Raw genomic sequence first — 18,279 nt, forward strand, 5'->3', positions numbered from 1 at the left:
GCAGGCTCTGTGTTGTCAGTGCAGAGTCTGATGCGGGGCTCGAACCTTGAGATCATGAAACCCTGAGGTCCTGACCTGAGCTGAAATCAAGAGTTGGATGCTTGGGGCACCTGGGTGGCTCAGCTGGTTAAGCATCTGACTTTGGCTCAGATCATGATCTCACGGTTCGTGGGTTCGAGCCCAGCATCAGGCTCTGTGCTGACAATGTGGAGCCTGTTTGGGATTCTCTGTCTCTCCTCTCTCTCTGCCCCTCCCTGACTTGTGCTTTCTCTCTCAAAATAAATACATAAACTGGGGGCGCCTGGGTGGCTCAGGCAGTTAAGCGTCCGACTTCAACTCAGGTCACGATCTCGCGGTCCGTGAGTTCGAGCCCCGCGTCGGGCTCTGGGCTGATGATGGCCCAGAGCCTGGAGCCTGATTCCGATTCTGTGTCTCCCTCTCTCTCTGACCCTCCCCCGTTCATGCTCTGCCTCTCTCTGTCTCAAAAATAAATAAACGTTAAAAAAATAAATAAATAAATAAATACATACATACATACATACATACATACATAAACTGGGGGAAAAAAAAAGAAATACTTAAAAAAAAAAGACACTTAACTGACTGAGCCACCCGGGGGCCTCCTATCTGTCATCATTTAAAATACTTTCTGTAAAGAGCAGAGTCTGAATTTTTTAATTTAATAGATAACATAACCTAAGTGAAATTGCTCTCAAATAATAGGTGTAAAAAGCCTTTTGGCGACACTTTGGTCCCCAGAGCAGGCTGCCTGGGTTAGAACCCCTGATCTTGCACTTCCTGAATGGGAGACCTTGGACAACCTAATTGAACACTCTGTGCCTCAGTTTCCTCATCTGTAAAATGTTGTGAAGGTGGAATGGGATGATTCATGTAAAGTGCTTAGCACAGGACATAGTAAATGCTTGGTAGTGTTTACTCTTGTCATCACCATGTCAGGATCCAGATCCGGAAGTCTCAGCTTCTGCTCCCAGTGCTGTGTTTCGTCAGCTGTGTGACACTGGGCAGATCACTTACCTTCTCTGAGACCTAGCTTTCTCATCTAGAAAATGGGGTGACTTTCCCTGTGTTGTCCACACCACAGGGATGATATGAGGACTAGATGCATTGACTTTTTCTTTTTTCAACGTTTATTTATTTTTGGGACAGAGAGAGACAGAGCATGAACGGGCGAGGGGCAGAGAGAGAGAGGGAGACACAGAATCGGAAACAGGCTCCAGGCTCCGAGCCATGAGCCCAGAGCCCGACGCGGGGCTCGAACTCCCGGACCGCGAGATCGTGACCTGGCTGAAGTCGGACGCTTAACCGACTGCGCCACCCAGGCGCCCCTGCGTTGACTTTTTTGAGACTGATTTGCAAATGGCAATGGGTTACATAAATGTAAAGCATAATGATGATTGCTGTTGTCAATAAGCCCTGTGCTCAATTGTAACATTTGTTTAAAGATTTCAGAGACAATGTACTTTTCTTTTGCATTATTTTGAAACAGAGGGAAGGGCAAGGAATGGCTACAATTTCCTATGTACCATACAGGTAAGAACTGAGTTTATTCATAGCTGGTACATTTAGTTCTGATTTTCCTTCCATTTAATTCTGTATTTGCAGCCTCTGGGTCGGAGTTGTCAGAAGGAGATCAAAGTACCCGGTGGTTATGTTACAGATGCTGTAATTGGGCTCTTGCCTTCATGAAATAAGTTGTTTCGGTTGGTCATGGCACAGCCTAGCAAAGAGCCGGCTGCCTCTTTGTAGTGAAAAGAAAATGGGGTCCAAAGTGGTCATAATTTGGAGACGGGGGAATAAAGCGTTTGTTGCCGTCAAGAAAAGTCCACAGGATACTCAGCAGGGAAGTGGAACATACTAGGTATTTGTGACCTTGGCTAAGTCTCAGTTCCCTCATCTGTGGAATGGGGCTAATAATAGCACTTTTCGGCAGGCTGTTGTGAAGATAACATGAGTAGCAAGACGAGGGGAGCAAGAGTGCTACAAATGTTAGCCACTATCATTATCATTATCTCCATTATTACTATTGCAGAAATAGGCCTTCCGCAGAACACCTCTTTACAGACTAATTGAGCGTGTGCCATTTGCCTCATTGCAGTAATGATGGATAAATTGGAGACCAGAAGGATAAAAGGTTTTCTCTCGAGTAATAAATCCTGAGTACTCCATCCTCTCTATTAATTAGCACAAACTCCCAGCCAACGCATGGCTAGTTGATTTTAATAGAATGCGAATGTTTCTGACTGTTCTTTTGCAAATGGGCTTTGAGTTGTTTATTTGGCAGACGAGAAAATTTATCAGAAGATTTCGATGGGCCGTCTTCCATTATGTCTTAAGGCTTGCCACTTGACGTAAAATGTTGGGTGTTTATGGGCTCTCAATTAAACCACCTGTGTAAAATCTCAGCGCCGCGGGCCAAGTTGTACCCTGTTGACATAACTGCGACATTGTTCTTTTGTCTCTGCTTTTTAGCTGTGTTTGTCAGGTCATCCTAAAAGCCAACTCTTCTTTAGCAGCCAGCGAATTGATTAGCAGGATCGAAAGGAAAATACATGGCAACCTCACACATGGAAACTTCACGCAAGGTCAACTGATGTTGTTAGTTGCATCGGAACACATTGCAGTGGAAAAACTAGGTAATTTGGGGTGGGGGGTATTCCATATGCATCCATTCCCCTTATTATATTCCATATATATATATATATATATATATATACATATATAATATAATTTATTGTCCACTTGGTTTCTACACAACACCCAGTGCTCATCCCAACAGGTGCCCTCCTCGATGCCCATCAGCCACTTTCCTCTCATTCCTCTTATTGTAAAGCTCATAATGCATGCATAGGAAGACGTCCTGAGTTCTGAAGGGGAGAGGAGTTGTCTTCACATCCCTTTCCTCATCCACAGTGCTCACTCACCCTGAGAACCTTTCTGCCTGTAAGAGCTTATAAACAATACAGGGGGACTACCGGAGACCATTGGTCAGCTCTGGACATCAGCAGTGGCCCGTCCATCAACGGAGCAGGAGAATTGTCTTTCTTGCATAAATACCCGGAGGGTGGGGGAGCTTCCTCGTCCCACACTAGAGCTGCCCGATAGATGCTTGCTGATTTATTGATTGACATAGCCAGGCCGTTCATCTTGGAAAGTGATCTGGGAACAGTCGGGCCTTTCTCTCATGGGCATTTCTTCCCTTACTCCCTGCCATTGCTGCTATAGCTCTCTTACTTTTCCCCAATAGACTGCGGCAAAATAGATTGCGGGCTAACCCGGATACCACACATCTGCGTTAGAACACACAATCCTCGGCGACAAACTAATCAGGTAGCAGAGGGTGGGCTGTGGTCCCAAGCGACAGATGAGTGGCAGGCAGAGAAGGGTAGAAGCCACAGGCAGAGCTTACAGGAGACTGGGATGGCCGGACCATTCTGTCAACACACGAGGGGGAAGATGTCTGGAACCAGGGTCATGAGCCCAGTGGGTGGTCAGTGAAAACAGGGGACTGACCACACACACTTAGCCTGGGTCACTTCTCCCTTAATGTGACCACACTTGGCAGCAAAACCTTGCCCTCAGCATCGACATCAGAGCAGGGCTCCCGTGTCTAATACTGGCGACGGTCGGTACGTGGAGTTGACTAAAACCAAATCCACCCCAGAACCCCTGAAGAAGGGAGGAAGCATCCAGAAGGAGAAGTCAGTCTTTAGTCTCCCATCATTGACAGTGGGTACCTCTGAAGGAGGGCAACCGGCAGGTGAGGGCTTTTGGTTTGTGTGTGGGTGGCTTGAACTATTAGTCAATGCAAATGTAACACTTTTAAACACCAAGACAAAAAGCTGTCCTGTCAATTTGTGCTTTTAATGAAAAGGACTAAATGTGAGGTTTTGCTGGGAGGCTTAATTTAAGAAAGGGCTGCATTTCACATATTTTCCGTGAAGCCTGCTTTAAAGGGCCTGGTAGACAAAGTTTCCTCTTTTATTTGCTGGTGTTTACAGGCAGGATAATAATGATGGGTCATAATGGCTGTTCATGATTCTTCTAAGTGCCTTTTGCCCTTTAAAATGTGCATACATTTTCTCTGTAGAGCCTGGAAGGTGCAAAGCCCAAGAAACAGTCTCTAAATACAAAGGGACCTATAAGTGGCGCTTAACCAACCCTACCGAGACAGCCCAAACTAGATGCATAAAGAATAGGGATGGAAACGCCACTAGAGTCTGGTATGTATTGGCCAAGTTCTAACTGCCAGTTCAGATACTCAAAGGTCCCCTTAACTGGGGCCACGCTTCTGAGCAGGCTCCCTCCCTCCCCCTCTACCCTTGTCTTGCCTTCTTTTACCCTTCGGACCTACTTAAGCATGCGCCTGCAACATAATCACATTCCAAAAGAATGTTCAAGAAGACAAAAGGGAAAACATCACCCGTAATCCCACCATCGGAACACAGCTGTTTTTTAGGCTGGTGTGTTTTTTCATCTCGCTGTTCCCGGTGTGCCTTTAAGTTTTATGTAGCTTTTTTTTGTAGTGGCAATCACCACCCTCCTATCAGCAATGTGATTTACCTTTTCACTCAATAGTTGATCAAACATTTTCTGTGGTTTACATTCTTCTTAATGACCATTTCGAAAAATTGCCTCCGAAGCTACCTCGTTGATGGGCCATAATAATTTACTAAATCACCCTCCTATTGTTGCCTTATCATTTTCCTTCTTTACATCATCAGCCCCTCTTCTCTGACTCTCTGCTGTTAATGGTTTATGCCATTAACTTAAGTAGGCAGCCCAGAAGGGCAGCAGGGTTTGACAGAGGCTTAAAAGCTTTTTTTTGGAAGGCAACATCTTAGACTGGGTCCTACTCTCTTCATACATCTAATCAGGTTATCAAATCATGCTGGTTTTGTGATCACAATCAGAGCTCACATGAAGCCTTTGCTTTCGGACTCCACCACCGCGACCCCCGTGCAGGTCCTTACCATTGTCCCTCGGCTACTATTAAAACAGTCCCCTTGCCTTTCCCTGCTCTGGTTCCACATTGCCTCGGGTATTAAGTCTGAGCTCTTAAAGACAGTACTCAAGACCTGTGGGCTCCCCCTTTTTTTTTTTTTACCATGCATTCCAGCCAAGGAGGGCCATTTGCCACTGTGGACTCGGGTGGGTGCCTCCTCGGGTCTCTTTCTCTGCTTGTGCTATTTGCTCTGCTTCGGGGCAGGGGGGCCCTCCTCCATGTCTGTCCTTTTAGCATCCAGCTCAGCTCAGAGCTTGCAGATAAGCTCTCCTCGCTTGGTGGTTTTGATAGAGTCCATTTTGTTGATAGAGTTTTTAGTCTCACAACTTGCCTCCTAAACGTAGTTACATTTACAGACTCAAACCACCAAGTTACAACACGCTCCCGCCGGGACCAGACCCTGCTGTGTTTGTCTGCACTATCAGAGGTTCGAGAACACAGTGGGTGCTCAATAAATGTGTCAGCTCATTTGAAATGAACTGTATTGAATACGGGAGGGTGGACGGTGGGGGCAAAGAGCAGCAGAGGGTGCCATACCAATTGCCTTTGGGGAATGATATGCTGACACGGGGACAGATTCTAAAATGAATTTCCTTTTAAAATGGGGGTAAGAAAGGAAAGTGAGGGTAAGGAGCCACGTCCAGAGGGGCAAAAATCTGTGCCCCGGCTCTTGCTCTGCTGGACATTGCCATGCTTCATCTCAGACTCTCTTGCCTTTTTATACGTCCTGCATGGGGACCCTAGATTCGCTTGTTCCCCAAGAGCAAAGTTTTCTTCACTTTATAAACACTGGGCTCCTGCCTTTGTTATCTCAGCCAGGAGAGCCCAGTGTTTGTAAGTGGGAGCGGGCAAAAGGAAGAGGCACGCCAAAGATACACCGTGTTCCTTCTTTGTTTGCTTTAAGACTATTCTGGCCTCATCGTCCAACGAGAAAGCTCTTTGTCCCTCTCTCCTCTCTTTCTTAGCTCAATCAACATGGAGACTGGCAAATCTCAGTGGGAAAAACCGAAGTTAAAACAGTGCAAACTGCTTCAAGGACTTCCTGATAAGATTGTGGATCTCGCTAACATTACTATAAGTGATGGTAAGACTGTTCTGTACACATTAGTGAAATAATGGAACCTCAGTTGGTCTGCTTGACCTGAGACCAGAGAGGGTATAGGCTAGCCCCATGTGGGAAAATCCACCTTACAACGATCCAATTTCAGAAACTAGGTAGTTCGCGTTGGTAGAGGTGGGAGCGAGGTATGCTAAGCTAGGACTCTCAGTGGGTTTTTTTGGCTTTATAGTGTTTTTTATTTTATAATTTGTAGCTAATTATTACTTTTCACTTTAAAATAGTTTTAAGGGGTGCCTGGGGAGCTCAGTCGGTTGAGCGTCCGACTCCTGATTTCAGCTCAGGTCATGATCCCAGGGTCGTGGGATTGAGCCTTGCATCGGACTCTGGATTGGGGGCGCCGAGCCTGCTTGGGACCATCTCTCTCCCTTTCTCTTTGCCCCTCCCCCACTTGTGCTCTCTCTCGAGCTCTCTCAAAATAAATAAATAAACTTAAAAAACAGTTTTAATAGGTAATTCTTCACATAGTTCAATATTGCAAAAACAGAAAGGCTATACAGTGAAACATCTTCCCACTGCTGACCCCTGCCATTCAATAAATATCCACAGAGATGTTTTATGTATCTACAAGGAAAATTACACACACACACACACACACACACACACACACACACCATACATATGCATATATGTGTATATTCTCCCTCCCTCTGTGTACACAAAGTGGAGCATGCTATCCATGCTGTTCTGCATATTGCTTTTTTCTCTTCACAATATATTGCAGAAATTTATTGTTTTGGTATATGGAGAGCTTCCTCGTGCTTTTTATCACTGCATTATATTATACCGCATGCACGGGCCATAATTTATTTCTTTCACCTGTTTCCTATGGACGGGCAATTTAAGCTGTCAATAACATTTTGTTTTTACGAAACTGTTGTAATGGATATTGTACATATGTCATTTTGCCTAAGTGGGATATACTTGAAAGATAAATTCCTAAAAGTAGAATTGCCGGGCTACTCATACTTTCGATGGTGTTAAAATGCTGTCTGTAATGGTTGCACCAGTTCGTACTCCCACTTGCAAGATGTGAAAGTGCCTGTCTTGGGGCACCTGGGTGGCTCAGTCAGTTGAGCGGCTGACCTCAGCTCAGGTCATGATCCCGCGGTTCGTGAGTTCGAGCCCCGCACTACAGATCCTCTGTCCCCCTCTCCCTCTGCCCCTCCCCTGCTTGTGCTCTCTCAAAAATAAATAAACATTAATGGGGCGCCTGGGTGGCTCAGTCGGTTAAGTGTGCGACTTCAGCTCAGGTCATGATCTCGCGTTTTGTGGGTTCCAGCCCCACGTCGGGCTCTGTGCTGACAGCTCAGAGCCTGGAGCCTGTCTTCGGATTCTGTGTCTCCCTTTCTCTCTGCCCCTCCCTGGCTCAATCTCTGTCTTTCCCTCTTTCTCTCTCAAAAAAGAAAAAAATTTAAAAAAAAACCTTTTGAATCTCTAGTCATTTGATAAACAGAAATCGATATCTTGTAGTTGAAAAAAATTTTTATGAAGATATTCACATATAAAATTTTACACATTTAATGGGTACAATTCCATGGTTTTTAGCATATTCACTAGAGTGTGCAACAGTCACCACTAGTTCCAGAACATTTTGATCATTCCAAAAAGAAACCCCACACACATTAGCAGTCATTCCCTTCCCCTCATCCTTGCAATGCCTGGAAACCTCTAATCTACTTTCTTTCTTTTTTAAATTTTATTTTATTGTAGTAAGAACGCTTAACATGAGATCTACCCTCTTGACAAATTTTTTTTTTTTTAAGTAGGCTCCGTGCCCAGCGTGGAGCTCAATGTGGGGCTTGAACTCACGACCCTGAGATCAAGAGTTGGACACTTAACTGACCGGGACACCCAGGCAGTTCCCCCACTTGACAAATTCTTAAATGTATAGTATATTCCTACTGACTATGGGTACAATGTTGTGTAACAGATCTCCAGAACTTACTCATCTTGCTTAACTGAAACTTTATGCCTGTTGATGAGCAACTCCCCATTTCCCCTCCCCCAGCCCCTGGCCCCCACCATTCTACTCTGTGCTCTTGTGACTTCGACTGTGTTAGATTCCCCCATATAAATGAGATCATGCTAGTGCCTGGGTGACTCCATCGGTTAAGCGTCTGACTTCGGCTCAGGTCCTAATCTCGCGGTTCGTGGGTTCTAGCCCCACGTTGGACTCTGTGCTGACAGCTCAGAGCCTGGAGCTTGCTTCCGATGCTGTGTCTCTGTCTCTCTCTGCCACTCCCCCACTCACTCTCTCTCTCCAAAATAAGTAAACATTAAAAACATTAAAAAAGATAAATGAGCTCATGCAATATTTGCCATTCTGTGTCTGGCTTATTTCACTTAGCCTAATGTCTCCAGGTTTATCCGTGTTGTTGCAAATGACAGGATTTCCTTCTTTTTAAAGGTGAATATTATTCGTGTGTGTGTGTGTGTGTGTGTGTGTGTGTGTGTGACATTTTCTTTATCCATTCATCTCTAGATGGACACTTGTATTATTTTCATACCTTGACTATTGTGAATAATGTTGTAATGAACACATTACTGTAGATATCTCTGTGAGATAGTGATTTTCGTTCCTTTGGATATACACACACAAGCGAGATGGCTGGATCATACGGTAGTTCTATTTTTAATTTGTGAGGAACCTCCATACTGTTTTCCATGGTGACTGTGCCAGTTTACATCCCCACCCACAGTGTACCAGGGTACCCTTTTCTTACACCCTTGACGACACTTGTCTCTTGATTTCTGATAATGGCTACCCTGACAGTTGTGACGTGATGTCTCAGTGTGGTTTTGCTTTCCATTTGTCTTATGATGATGGATGTTGAATGCCTTTTCATGTATCTATTGACCTTTTTTATGTCTTTTGAGAAGTGTCTATTTGAGTCCTTAGCCCATTTTTAATCAGGTTATTTGTTCACTATTGAGTTATAGAAAGTCTTTTTTTTTTTTTTATCTTTTAAGGTAGGCTCCATGCTCACTGTGGGGCTTGAACTCGTGACCCTCAGATCAAGAGTCACATGCTCTACTGACTGAGCCAGCCAGGTACCCCATGAATTATAGAAATTCTTTGTATACTTTGGAGATTAGCTCCTTATCAAATATGTGGTTTGCAGATATTTTTTTTCACCATTTGGTAGGTTGTCTTTTCATTCTGTTGATTATTTCTCTTGTTGTGAGAAACTTTTTATATGTTGTGGTCCCATATGTTTATTTTTGTTTCTGTTGCCTGTGCTTCTGGTGCCACATCCATGGAATTGTTGCCAAGATCAATGTCATGAAGTTTTCCCGTTATGTTTTCTTCTAGGAGTTTTTGAGTTTCAGCTCTTGCATTTAAGTCCTGAATCAGTATGAGTTGATTTTTGTGTACGATGTAATAGAATGGCCAATTTCATTCTTTTGCATGTGAATTTTCAGTTTTCCCAGCACCGTTTGTAGACGAGATTATCCTTTCCTCATGTGTGTTTTTTTTCACTCTTGTTGAAGATCAGTTGATGGTATATGTGTGGATTTGTTTCTGGGCTCTCTATTCTGTTCCATTGGTTTATAGGTCTGCCTTTACACGGTACCGTGCTGTTTGATTACTGTAGCTTTGTATTATATGTTGATATCAAGGAGTGTAATGCCTTTGTTCTACTTTCTCAAGATTGATTTGGCTATTTGTGCGTGTGGAGGGGTACGATATGAATTTTAGAATTTTTTTTCTATTTCTGTAAAAAAAAAATACCATTGGCTCGCTAATTTAGTGAAGTCTTTGTTCCCTGCAGTATATACATCTGATGCTTCTCATTAGAAGATGCAGCCTTAGGCTTGTCCACATTCTCTGTGACTACCAGGGATGACTGGTTCTAGCTGGGTTGTGATTGTTTCTTTTTTTGGTAATGTTTGTCTATTTATTTATGTATTTATTTAGAGAGACAGAGGGCAGGCAGGGGACGGGCAGAGAGAGAGGGAGACACAGAATCCGAAGCAGGCTCCAAGCTCTGAGCTGACAGCTCAGAGCCCGACGCAGGGCTCGAACCCACGGTCCGTGATATCATGACCTGAGCCGATGTCGGACGCTCAACCAACTGAGCCCCCCAGGCCCCCCGGACCAATTTATTTTACAACAAACAAGGGAGGATTCCTTCCACTGCTTTCGCTCGAGGACTTAGCATTTTTTACGCAAAGAGTGTGATGTGTCCTGCATTTCACTTAAAAACTGGATGACTCTAGGTGAAAAGCCTGTGATTACTTTCCACAGTGTAGTCAGTCTCCCATTGGCCAGTTGTTTACTTTCCTTCTGTGACAGCAGGGACTGCATGGACTGAAGTCACGCCACTGAGGCCCAAAGAATGACTCTGGGTAGGCGGCGCTGGCTATCCCACTTACAACAAAAGCCTGAAAATTTACTAAGAGCAATAGAAAAATCTGTGAATGAGCACATCATACGTTTCCCCCATCTCAGTCTTATTATTTTTTCAAGTTTCTTTAACAGACCAGAAGATAGATGTGACAAGGACAAAATATTAATTTAGAAGTAATTACAACCTTGTTCAAGCTCCCCCTTTCTGCCACCTCCATTGTTGGGCAGATTGTGGTAATGGTTAAGGGGGGGGCAGGGTGGAAATTGAGAGAATCTAGGGTAAGATTGCTTAATTTACATTGACAAGGACAGAGAGCTGTTTGCAGAGAGAGAGGGAGAGAGGCAGAGAGAGAAAGAGAGAGAGAGAGGGTGGTGTTTTTGCTAATTTGTCTTCCCAAACTGACTTGGTTATTTGCAGTGTAACCTGGGTTAAGCGTTATGAGTGTAATCTCTGTCCGGACTTCTCTCAAGGGATTGTATGTTTCGATTGTTTTCCATTATATTTTGGTTATTGGACTTAAACGGGAGTTTAAACTAGCAGGGCACCACAAGGAGCTCAGCTTTATAGGGGTTATATTGAACGAAAATCTAATTCGTGTTGTATTTGTTTAACAAATACTGGCATTATGGTTATGACAAACAGGTCTTTGGTTTTAGAGATGCATACTGAAGTATTTATGGATGCAATGATATTTCTGGGATTTACTTTAAAATAATCTGGGGTTGAGGAAGGTGGGTGAGAGTGTAGATAAACTATGATTAGCTCTTCATTGACACTTGTTGAAGCTAGGTGATTCATGAGGTACATGGGGAGTCATTATACTATTCTTTCTACTTTTGTGCGTGTTTGAAAATTTCCATAATAAAAAGTGAAGAAAAAAGTGGGCGAATTAATATCTATTGTTCTTACCCTTTAAAAAAAAATCTAAATTAAGTTCCTCTTTACTATATATTGGTCCATAGTTGCTTTTTTCCTGTGCTTGCTGGTTCTTGACAGAAAAAATATCATTGCCATCTTTGATTATGAAAACACAGACTGAGAATGTTTGCTGATATTTTAGTACAGGTGGGATCTACTTAACTCAATCCAATACTCAAAGTCTTAACTTAATTAGAATCTAATTGCGAGCTAATCTTCAGTGCCAAAAAGGTTTCCCTGGTGTATTTTAAAAAGGATTTAATGAATAAAAACTTGACTTCTGTGCTACTTGCTGGGACTCCGTCTGTTATAGAAATTGAGGTCCAGGCCTCCTGGGTGGCTCAGTCGGTTAAGCGTCCGACTTCGGCTCAGGTCACGATCTCGCGGTCCGTGAGTTCGAGCCCCGCGTCAGGCTCTGTGCTGACTGCTCAGAGCCTGGAGCCTGTTTCAGATTCTGTGTCTCCCTCTCTCTCTGACCCTCCCCTGTCCATGCTCTGTCTCTCTCTGTCTTAAAAATAAATAAATGTTAAAAAAGAAAGAAAGAAATTGAGGTCCAGCATTTTATTTACTGTAAATTTTGCTACCTTGGTATATATTTCTATTTCACTGCCTTTACTTAAAAAAAAAAAATGTTTAGGGGCGCCTGGGTGGCGCAGTCGGTTAAGCGTCCGACTTCAGCCAGGTCACGATCTCGCGGTCCGTGAGTTCGAGCCCCGCGTCGGGCTCTGGGCTGATGGCTCGGAGCCTGGATCCTGCTTCCGATTCTGTGTCTCCCTCTCTCTCTGCCCCTCCCCCGTTCATGCTCTGTCTCTCTCTGCCCCAAAAATAAATAAACGTTGAAAAAAAAATTTTTTTTTAAATGTTTATTTGTTTTGAGAGAGAGAGCGCATGCGCGCACGCACGAGTGCGGGAGGGGTAGAGAGAGAGGGAGACAGAAAATCTGAAGCAAGCTCCACGCTGTCAGCACAGAGCCTGACTCAGGGCTCGAACTCACGAACCGTGAGACCATGACCTGGGCTGAAATCAAGAGCTGGACGCGTAACCAACTGAGCCACCACAGGCAGCCTCGCTGCCTTTACTTTTGAAAGGGAAGGAAGCAGACCGGCATTTCCCAAAACGAAGTGATGTAGGTTTTACATTTCGATTTTCTTTCCCCAGAGAATGCAGGTGATGCTGCACAGCACATTTTAAACTTGATAAATGAATCCCCCACTCTGGATGAAGACGAGACAAAGATTATTGTTTCTAAAGCATCTGACATTTCACAATGTCATGAGATAAGTATGAATCTAACCCAGATGATACTACAAATAATCAGTGCTGTTTTGGGAAAGCAAAACAATTCAGCATCTGATCTGCATGAAGTGAGAAATGAGTAAGTACTACTATTTCGGTGAAATAAATTATTGCATGATATTCACAATATTTATAATTCATTCCTTTGTATGCAGTTATCACCAGTTTTCAAGGTCGGGAAGCTATGCATCCAAAGCTGTGTTTGTGTGATGCAAGGGGGTCATCGCACTCACGTCCCAGTTGTGAAGGAATGCATGGCAAATTCTAACTCAACTTCAATCGTAGCAGCTTTTCAAATGAATAGCTACCCCAAACCAAGCCTCCAATCTATTTTCCCAGCCCCGGGGCTCCCCCAATTTCTATAGAATGCATCCACCCAGTGCTCAAGCAAACAGCTTGAGAATAATACTAGTTACCTCCCTCTACCTTATGGCCGATCAGTAACCAAGTCTTGTAGGAGGCACCGTACGTGATGTTTTTAATCCCCAAATATTCCTGCCGGTGCTTTTATTCAGTAATTCCCAAACAGTGTAAAAACCAGAGATTAAAACTGAAGGAAAGGTCTTACATTGAGGAAATCCTGTAAGGAGAATGGGTTTTATATTAAAGAGGTAGTAATGCTCTTCTCTACTTGTGGTTCCTTGCAGAATTCTGAGGATAATTGAGCGTGCTGGTCACAAGATGGAGTTTTTTGGGAGGACAGCAAATCTGACAGCAGCCAGCCTGGCTTTGGCCATCCTGCGGGTAGACCACACATTTGAAGGCATGGCCTTCAGCATTCGCTCCTACAACGAAGGCGCAGATCCTGAGGTGAGTACAGTTTGGGGAACTGAGAGCCAATCAGGCAAGCACTGTTCCAAGTCTTCGTTCATTTACTCCTTGGGAGGGAGAGGGGATACTTTTGTTTTTTCTAAAGGTCTTAGTCTTCAGAGGACCTTATGGAAGTACACATATCCCAGGGAAGATTCAGATAGAACCCTTAGTAGATGAATATCTTGGTTGGAACGGTGTCCACGACATGTGCAATGACGCCATCTTTGGCCCCATGACCCGAAATCATCTCACATGTTATTTTATTATTAGCTACTATTTATGGAGTACTTATTATATGTTGGGGCATTATGCTACTGTCTGTACAGATAAGGAAACAGAGCAGTTAAGTAACTTGTCCAAGGACACACAACCTAATGGCCAAGCCAGGGTTCAAACTTATGTCTGTTTGGCTTTAAATTCTGGGCCCTTTCGGGGCACCTGGGTGGCTCAGTCAGTTAAGCATCCGACTTAGGCTCAGGTCATGATCTCGTGGTTCGTGAGTTCAAGCCCCGTGTCGGGCTCTGTGCTGACAGCTCGGAGCCTGGAGCCTGCTTCGGATTCTGTGTCTCCCTTTCTCTCTGCCCCTCCCCCATTTGCGCTCTCTCTCTCTCTCTCTCTCTCTCTCTCTCTCTCTCTGTCAAAAAATAAATAAACATTAAAAAAAATTTAAAGCCTGGGCCCTTTCCACCACACCACACCACCTCAGGCCACAGGCTGCCAACCCTTGCTCAAGACAATTTGGGAGGGCACCATTTTTTAAAAAAAATATACAGGTTGAAAAATTATAAAACTTACTTATGGGGAAATACACAAATTCTAAGTATACATCCGCTGAATTCTAACAGAGGTGTGCATCTGTGTAACTCCAAACCCATATCAAGATATAGAACATTACTGTCATCCCTCAAATTCCCCTCCTGTTCCTTCCCAGTCAATCCCTGTAGCTACTACATCCACTGGCAGCCACCGTTCTGGTATTTTTCCACCATAGTTTTGCCTGTTCTGGAACTTTATATAAATGGAATCATATAATATGTAGTCTCTTATATAAGACTTCTTTCATATAGCTTTTTTTTGTTTCTATAGTTTGTCCTTTTTTATTGCTGTATAATGTTCCACTGTATGGACATACCAAACATTGTCTGTTCTCTTGTTGATGGACGTTGGGATTGTTCCCAGTTTGGGGCTATTATGAACAATAAATCCTGCATTGAACATTCATGTAAAAGTCTTTGTGTCGACATATGTTTTCATGTATCTAGAGTGAATACCTAGGAGTGATAAGTTTAAATTTGTAAGAACCTATCATGCTGGCTCCTAAGTGGATTGTGGAGTGATTGTTTCATTTTTTGAAAATTGAACGACAGTTGATATGCAGTGTCACACTAGTTTGATTTTTCAATTTTGTATTGCCCGTTTGGGTATCTTCTTTGGTGACGTATCTGTTAAAATCGTTTGCCCCTTTTTAACTTGGGTTGTCTGTCTTCTTATTGAGTCGTAAGTATTTTTTGTATATTCTGGATACAAGGCATTTATCAGATACATGTCTTGAAAATGTTTTCTCTGTGGCTTGCCTATTCATTTCCTCAGTGGTGTCTTTTGATGAGGATAAGTTTTAACGTTGATGAGGTATAACTTATCAGTTGTTTTCTTTTATGAGCAACACCCTGTGACTTGTCTAAGAAATCTTTGCCTGCCAGCAGGTCATGAAGATATTCTCCCATGCTTTCCTTTAAGAGATTTATGGTTGTAGCTTTAATGGTTAGGACTATAAACCCCATTGAATTAAGTTTTATGTGTGGTGTGAGAAGGTGTGGTGTAGCATATGGTTTGGAGGTCATTTTGGTCCATACAGATACCCAGTTATTCCAATGCCATTTATTGAAGACTTTTCTTTCCCCATTGGCTTGCTTTGGCATCTTTGACCAAAAAAAAAAAAAAAATCGAATACTCATGCAGATGTGGGTCTATTTCTGAGTGTTCGATTCTGTTCCTTTAATTTTTTTATGGATTCTTATGCCATTATCACACTGTCTTGATTCTTGTAGTCTTGAAATCCTTCAACTTTAAGGTAGTGTGAGTCCTTCAACTTTGTTCTTTTTCAAGATAGCTTTGGTTACTCTAGGCCTTTCCTGTGTCCGTATGAATTTTCGAAGGTGCTTATCAATTTGTACCAAAAAAAAAAAAAAAAAGTGTTGAGAGTGACTGAGATTGACTCGATGCTGTTGATCAATTTTGGGGAGAATTGATTTCTTAATAATATTGAGTCTTCTCATCCAAGAACATTTACTCAGGTCGATTTTAATTTCCCTCAACAATGTTTTGTGGTTTATTTATTTATTTATTATTTTAAGTTTTTATTTTCATTCCAGTTAGTTAACATACAGTGTCATATTAGGTTCAGGTGTATAATATAGTGATTCAACACTTTCATACAGTATCTGGTGCTCATCACAAGTGCCCTCCTAGATGATAAATAGATAGAGATAGACATAGAATGTCAACTGTTTTTATATACTTGCAGCAAATAATTAGAAAATTAAATTTAAAAAATTCCACTTGCAACAACACCAGAAAACATACAATATTTAGGAATAAATTTATGCTTTCTAGTTTTAAGCAGAGCAGTATCACAATGTTTTGTAGTTTTTTTTTTTTTGGTTTTTGTTTGTTTGTTTGTTTTTAAGTAGGCTTCATACCCAGCATGGACCCCAACATGGGGCTTGAATTCCTGACCCTGCGATCAAGACCTGAGCTGATATCAAGAGTTGGATGCTTAACCAACTGAGCCACCTAGGTGCCCCAATGTTTTGTAGTTTTAAGTGGAGTAGTTTCATATGTCTTTTGTTAGGTTTATTCCTAAATATTTTATGTCTTCTGATGCTGTTGCAAATGGAATTTTTTAAAATTTAATTTTCTAATTATTTGCTGCAAGTATACAAAAATAAAGTTGATACTCTGTATCCATCTATCTATCTATCTCTAGTTTTCTATCCTATGAACTTGCTAAACTCACATGTTAGTTGTAGCAGTTGTTTTAGAGATTCCTTTTTTAAAAAGTATTTGTAGGGTTTTTTTTAAGTTTATTTTGAGAGAGACAGAGAGTGCAAGTGGGGGAGGGGCAGAGAGAGAGGGGGGGACAGAGGATCTGAAGTGGGCTGCGTGCTGACAGCAGACAGCCCAGTGAGGGGCTTGAACTCATGAATTGTGAGATCATGACCTGAGCCACAGTCAGATGCTTGACCATCCAAGCCACCCAGGTGCCTGCTATAGAGTTTCCTTAGGACATTCTTTGTAATGTCATCTGGCAATAGAAACAGTTTAATGTTTTCCTTATTGATTTTTATTCCTTTTATTCCTTTCTTTTGATTTTAGTGCTTCCAATAAAATGTTGGATTGAAATGGTTAAATTGACATCCTTGTCTTGTTCCTGATATCAGAAGAAATGTGTTCACTGTTTTACCATTACTCTGATGTTAGCCATGTTTTTGTTTTGTTTTGTTTTTAGATCCCCTTTATTTGATTGAGGAAGTTACCTTCTGTTCCTAGATTGCTGAAAAATTTTATTGTGAATGGTTGTTGAATTTTGTCAAATGTTTTTTCTGTACCTCTTGAAATAATTGTTTGGCTTTTCTCCTTTATTCTTCTAATATGGTGGATTACATTGATTTTAGGATGTTAACCCAATCTCGTCTTCCTGGAAGAAAAGCTACTGGTCACAATGTATTATCATTTTTTATATACGGCTGTTTTCAACGTACTTATATTTTAAGTATTTTTGTATTTATGTTCATGAAGGATGTTGGTCTGGGATTTTTTCTCATTTTTAAAATAATATTTTATTTCTAATTATTTTTTTATTTTCTAATTTTTTTAATTCTATTTTTATTTATTTAGTTAGATTAGGGTTGTGCCAACTTTCTAACAGTGAGTTGGGAAATAGTCCCTGTTCTACTTTTGGAAAGTATTTGTAACGTTGGTGTTATTCCAAATGGAATGGAACAAATCCATTTGTTATTCATCAAATGCTTGATAGGGTTCCCTAGGAAACTCTATGGATCTGGAATTTCTGTGTGGGAAGTATTTTGATAGCAAACCCAATGAATTTAATGGATATAGAGCCATTTATATGTTTTGATTCATCTTGCGTGTTTTGGTTAGTTATATATTTCTAAGAATTTATTTCATCTAACTCGTGAAGCTTATTGACAATAGTTGTTCATAGTATTTCCTATTTCTTTTTTTAATGTTTATTCATTTTGAGAAAGAGAGAGACAGAGAGAGAGAGAGAGAGAGAGAAAGGAGAGAGAGAGAGAGCACGAGCACGAGCAAAAGAGGGACACAGAGAGAGGAGAGATAGAATCCCAAGCTGGCTTTGCACTGTCAGTGCAGAGCCCATTGCAGGGCTGGAGCTCACAAACTATGAGTTGAGCTGAACTCATGAACTCATAACTTGAGCTGAAGTCAAGAGTTGGATGCTTAATGGACTGAGCCACCCAGGTTCCCTTTTCCTATTTCTTAATGTCTATAGAATTTATAGGGATGGTTAGCAAAGTTTTTCTGTAAAAGGTAGTAAATATTTTAGGCTTTGTAAGTCACAGGTGGTCTCTGATGAAATTTTTATTTTCTTTCTCTCTTTTTCTTCCTCCCTTCCTCTCTTTCTCTCTCTCTCTCCCCCCTTTCCTTTCCTTTCCTTTCCTTCCTCACATTCTTTTAAAAATGAAACGTAAGGGGGCGCCTGGGTGGCGCAGTCAGTT

At 42.1% G+C, this 18,279-nt stretch overlaps 1 protein-coding gene across 3 annotated transcripts in view; it reads left to right on the forward strand.

Annotated features, from left to right (window-relative positions):
- The window catches only part of ADGRG4 (adhesion G protein-coupled receptor G4), a 111,715-nt gene that overhangs the window by 64,793 nt on the left and 28,643 nt on the right, over positions 1 to 18,279 (forward strand). For all 3 annotated transcript variants that reach the window (XM_045051158.1, XM_045051159.1, XM_045051160.1), the window contains exons 3-7: positions 2,491 to 2,654; positions 4,109 to 4,241; positions 5,989 to 6,107; positions 12,572 to 12,788; positions 13,357 to 13,519. In XM_045051158.1, coding sequence (XP_044907093.1) covers positions 2,491 to 2,654; positions 4,109 to 4,241; positions 5,989 to 6,107; positions 12,572 to 12,788; positions 13,357 to 13,519 — 796 coding nt within the window. The remainder of the gene's footprint in view (positions 1 to 2,490; positions 2,655 to 4,108; positions 4,242 to 5,988; positions 6,108 to 12,571; positions 12,789 to 13,356; positions 13,520 to 18,279) is intronic.

Source organism: Felis catus, chromosome X, assembly GCF_018350175.1.
Source record: "Felis catus isolate Fca126 chromosome X, F.catus_Fca126_mat1.0, whole genome shotgun sequence".
Taxonomy (NCBI): Eukaryota; Metazoa; Chordata; class Mammalia; order Carnivora; family Felidae; genus Felis; species Felis catus.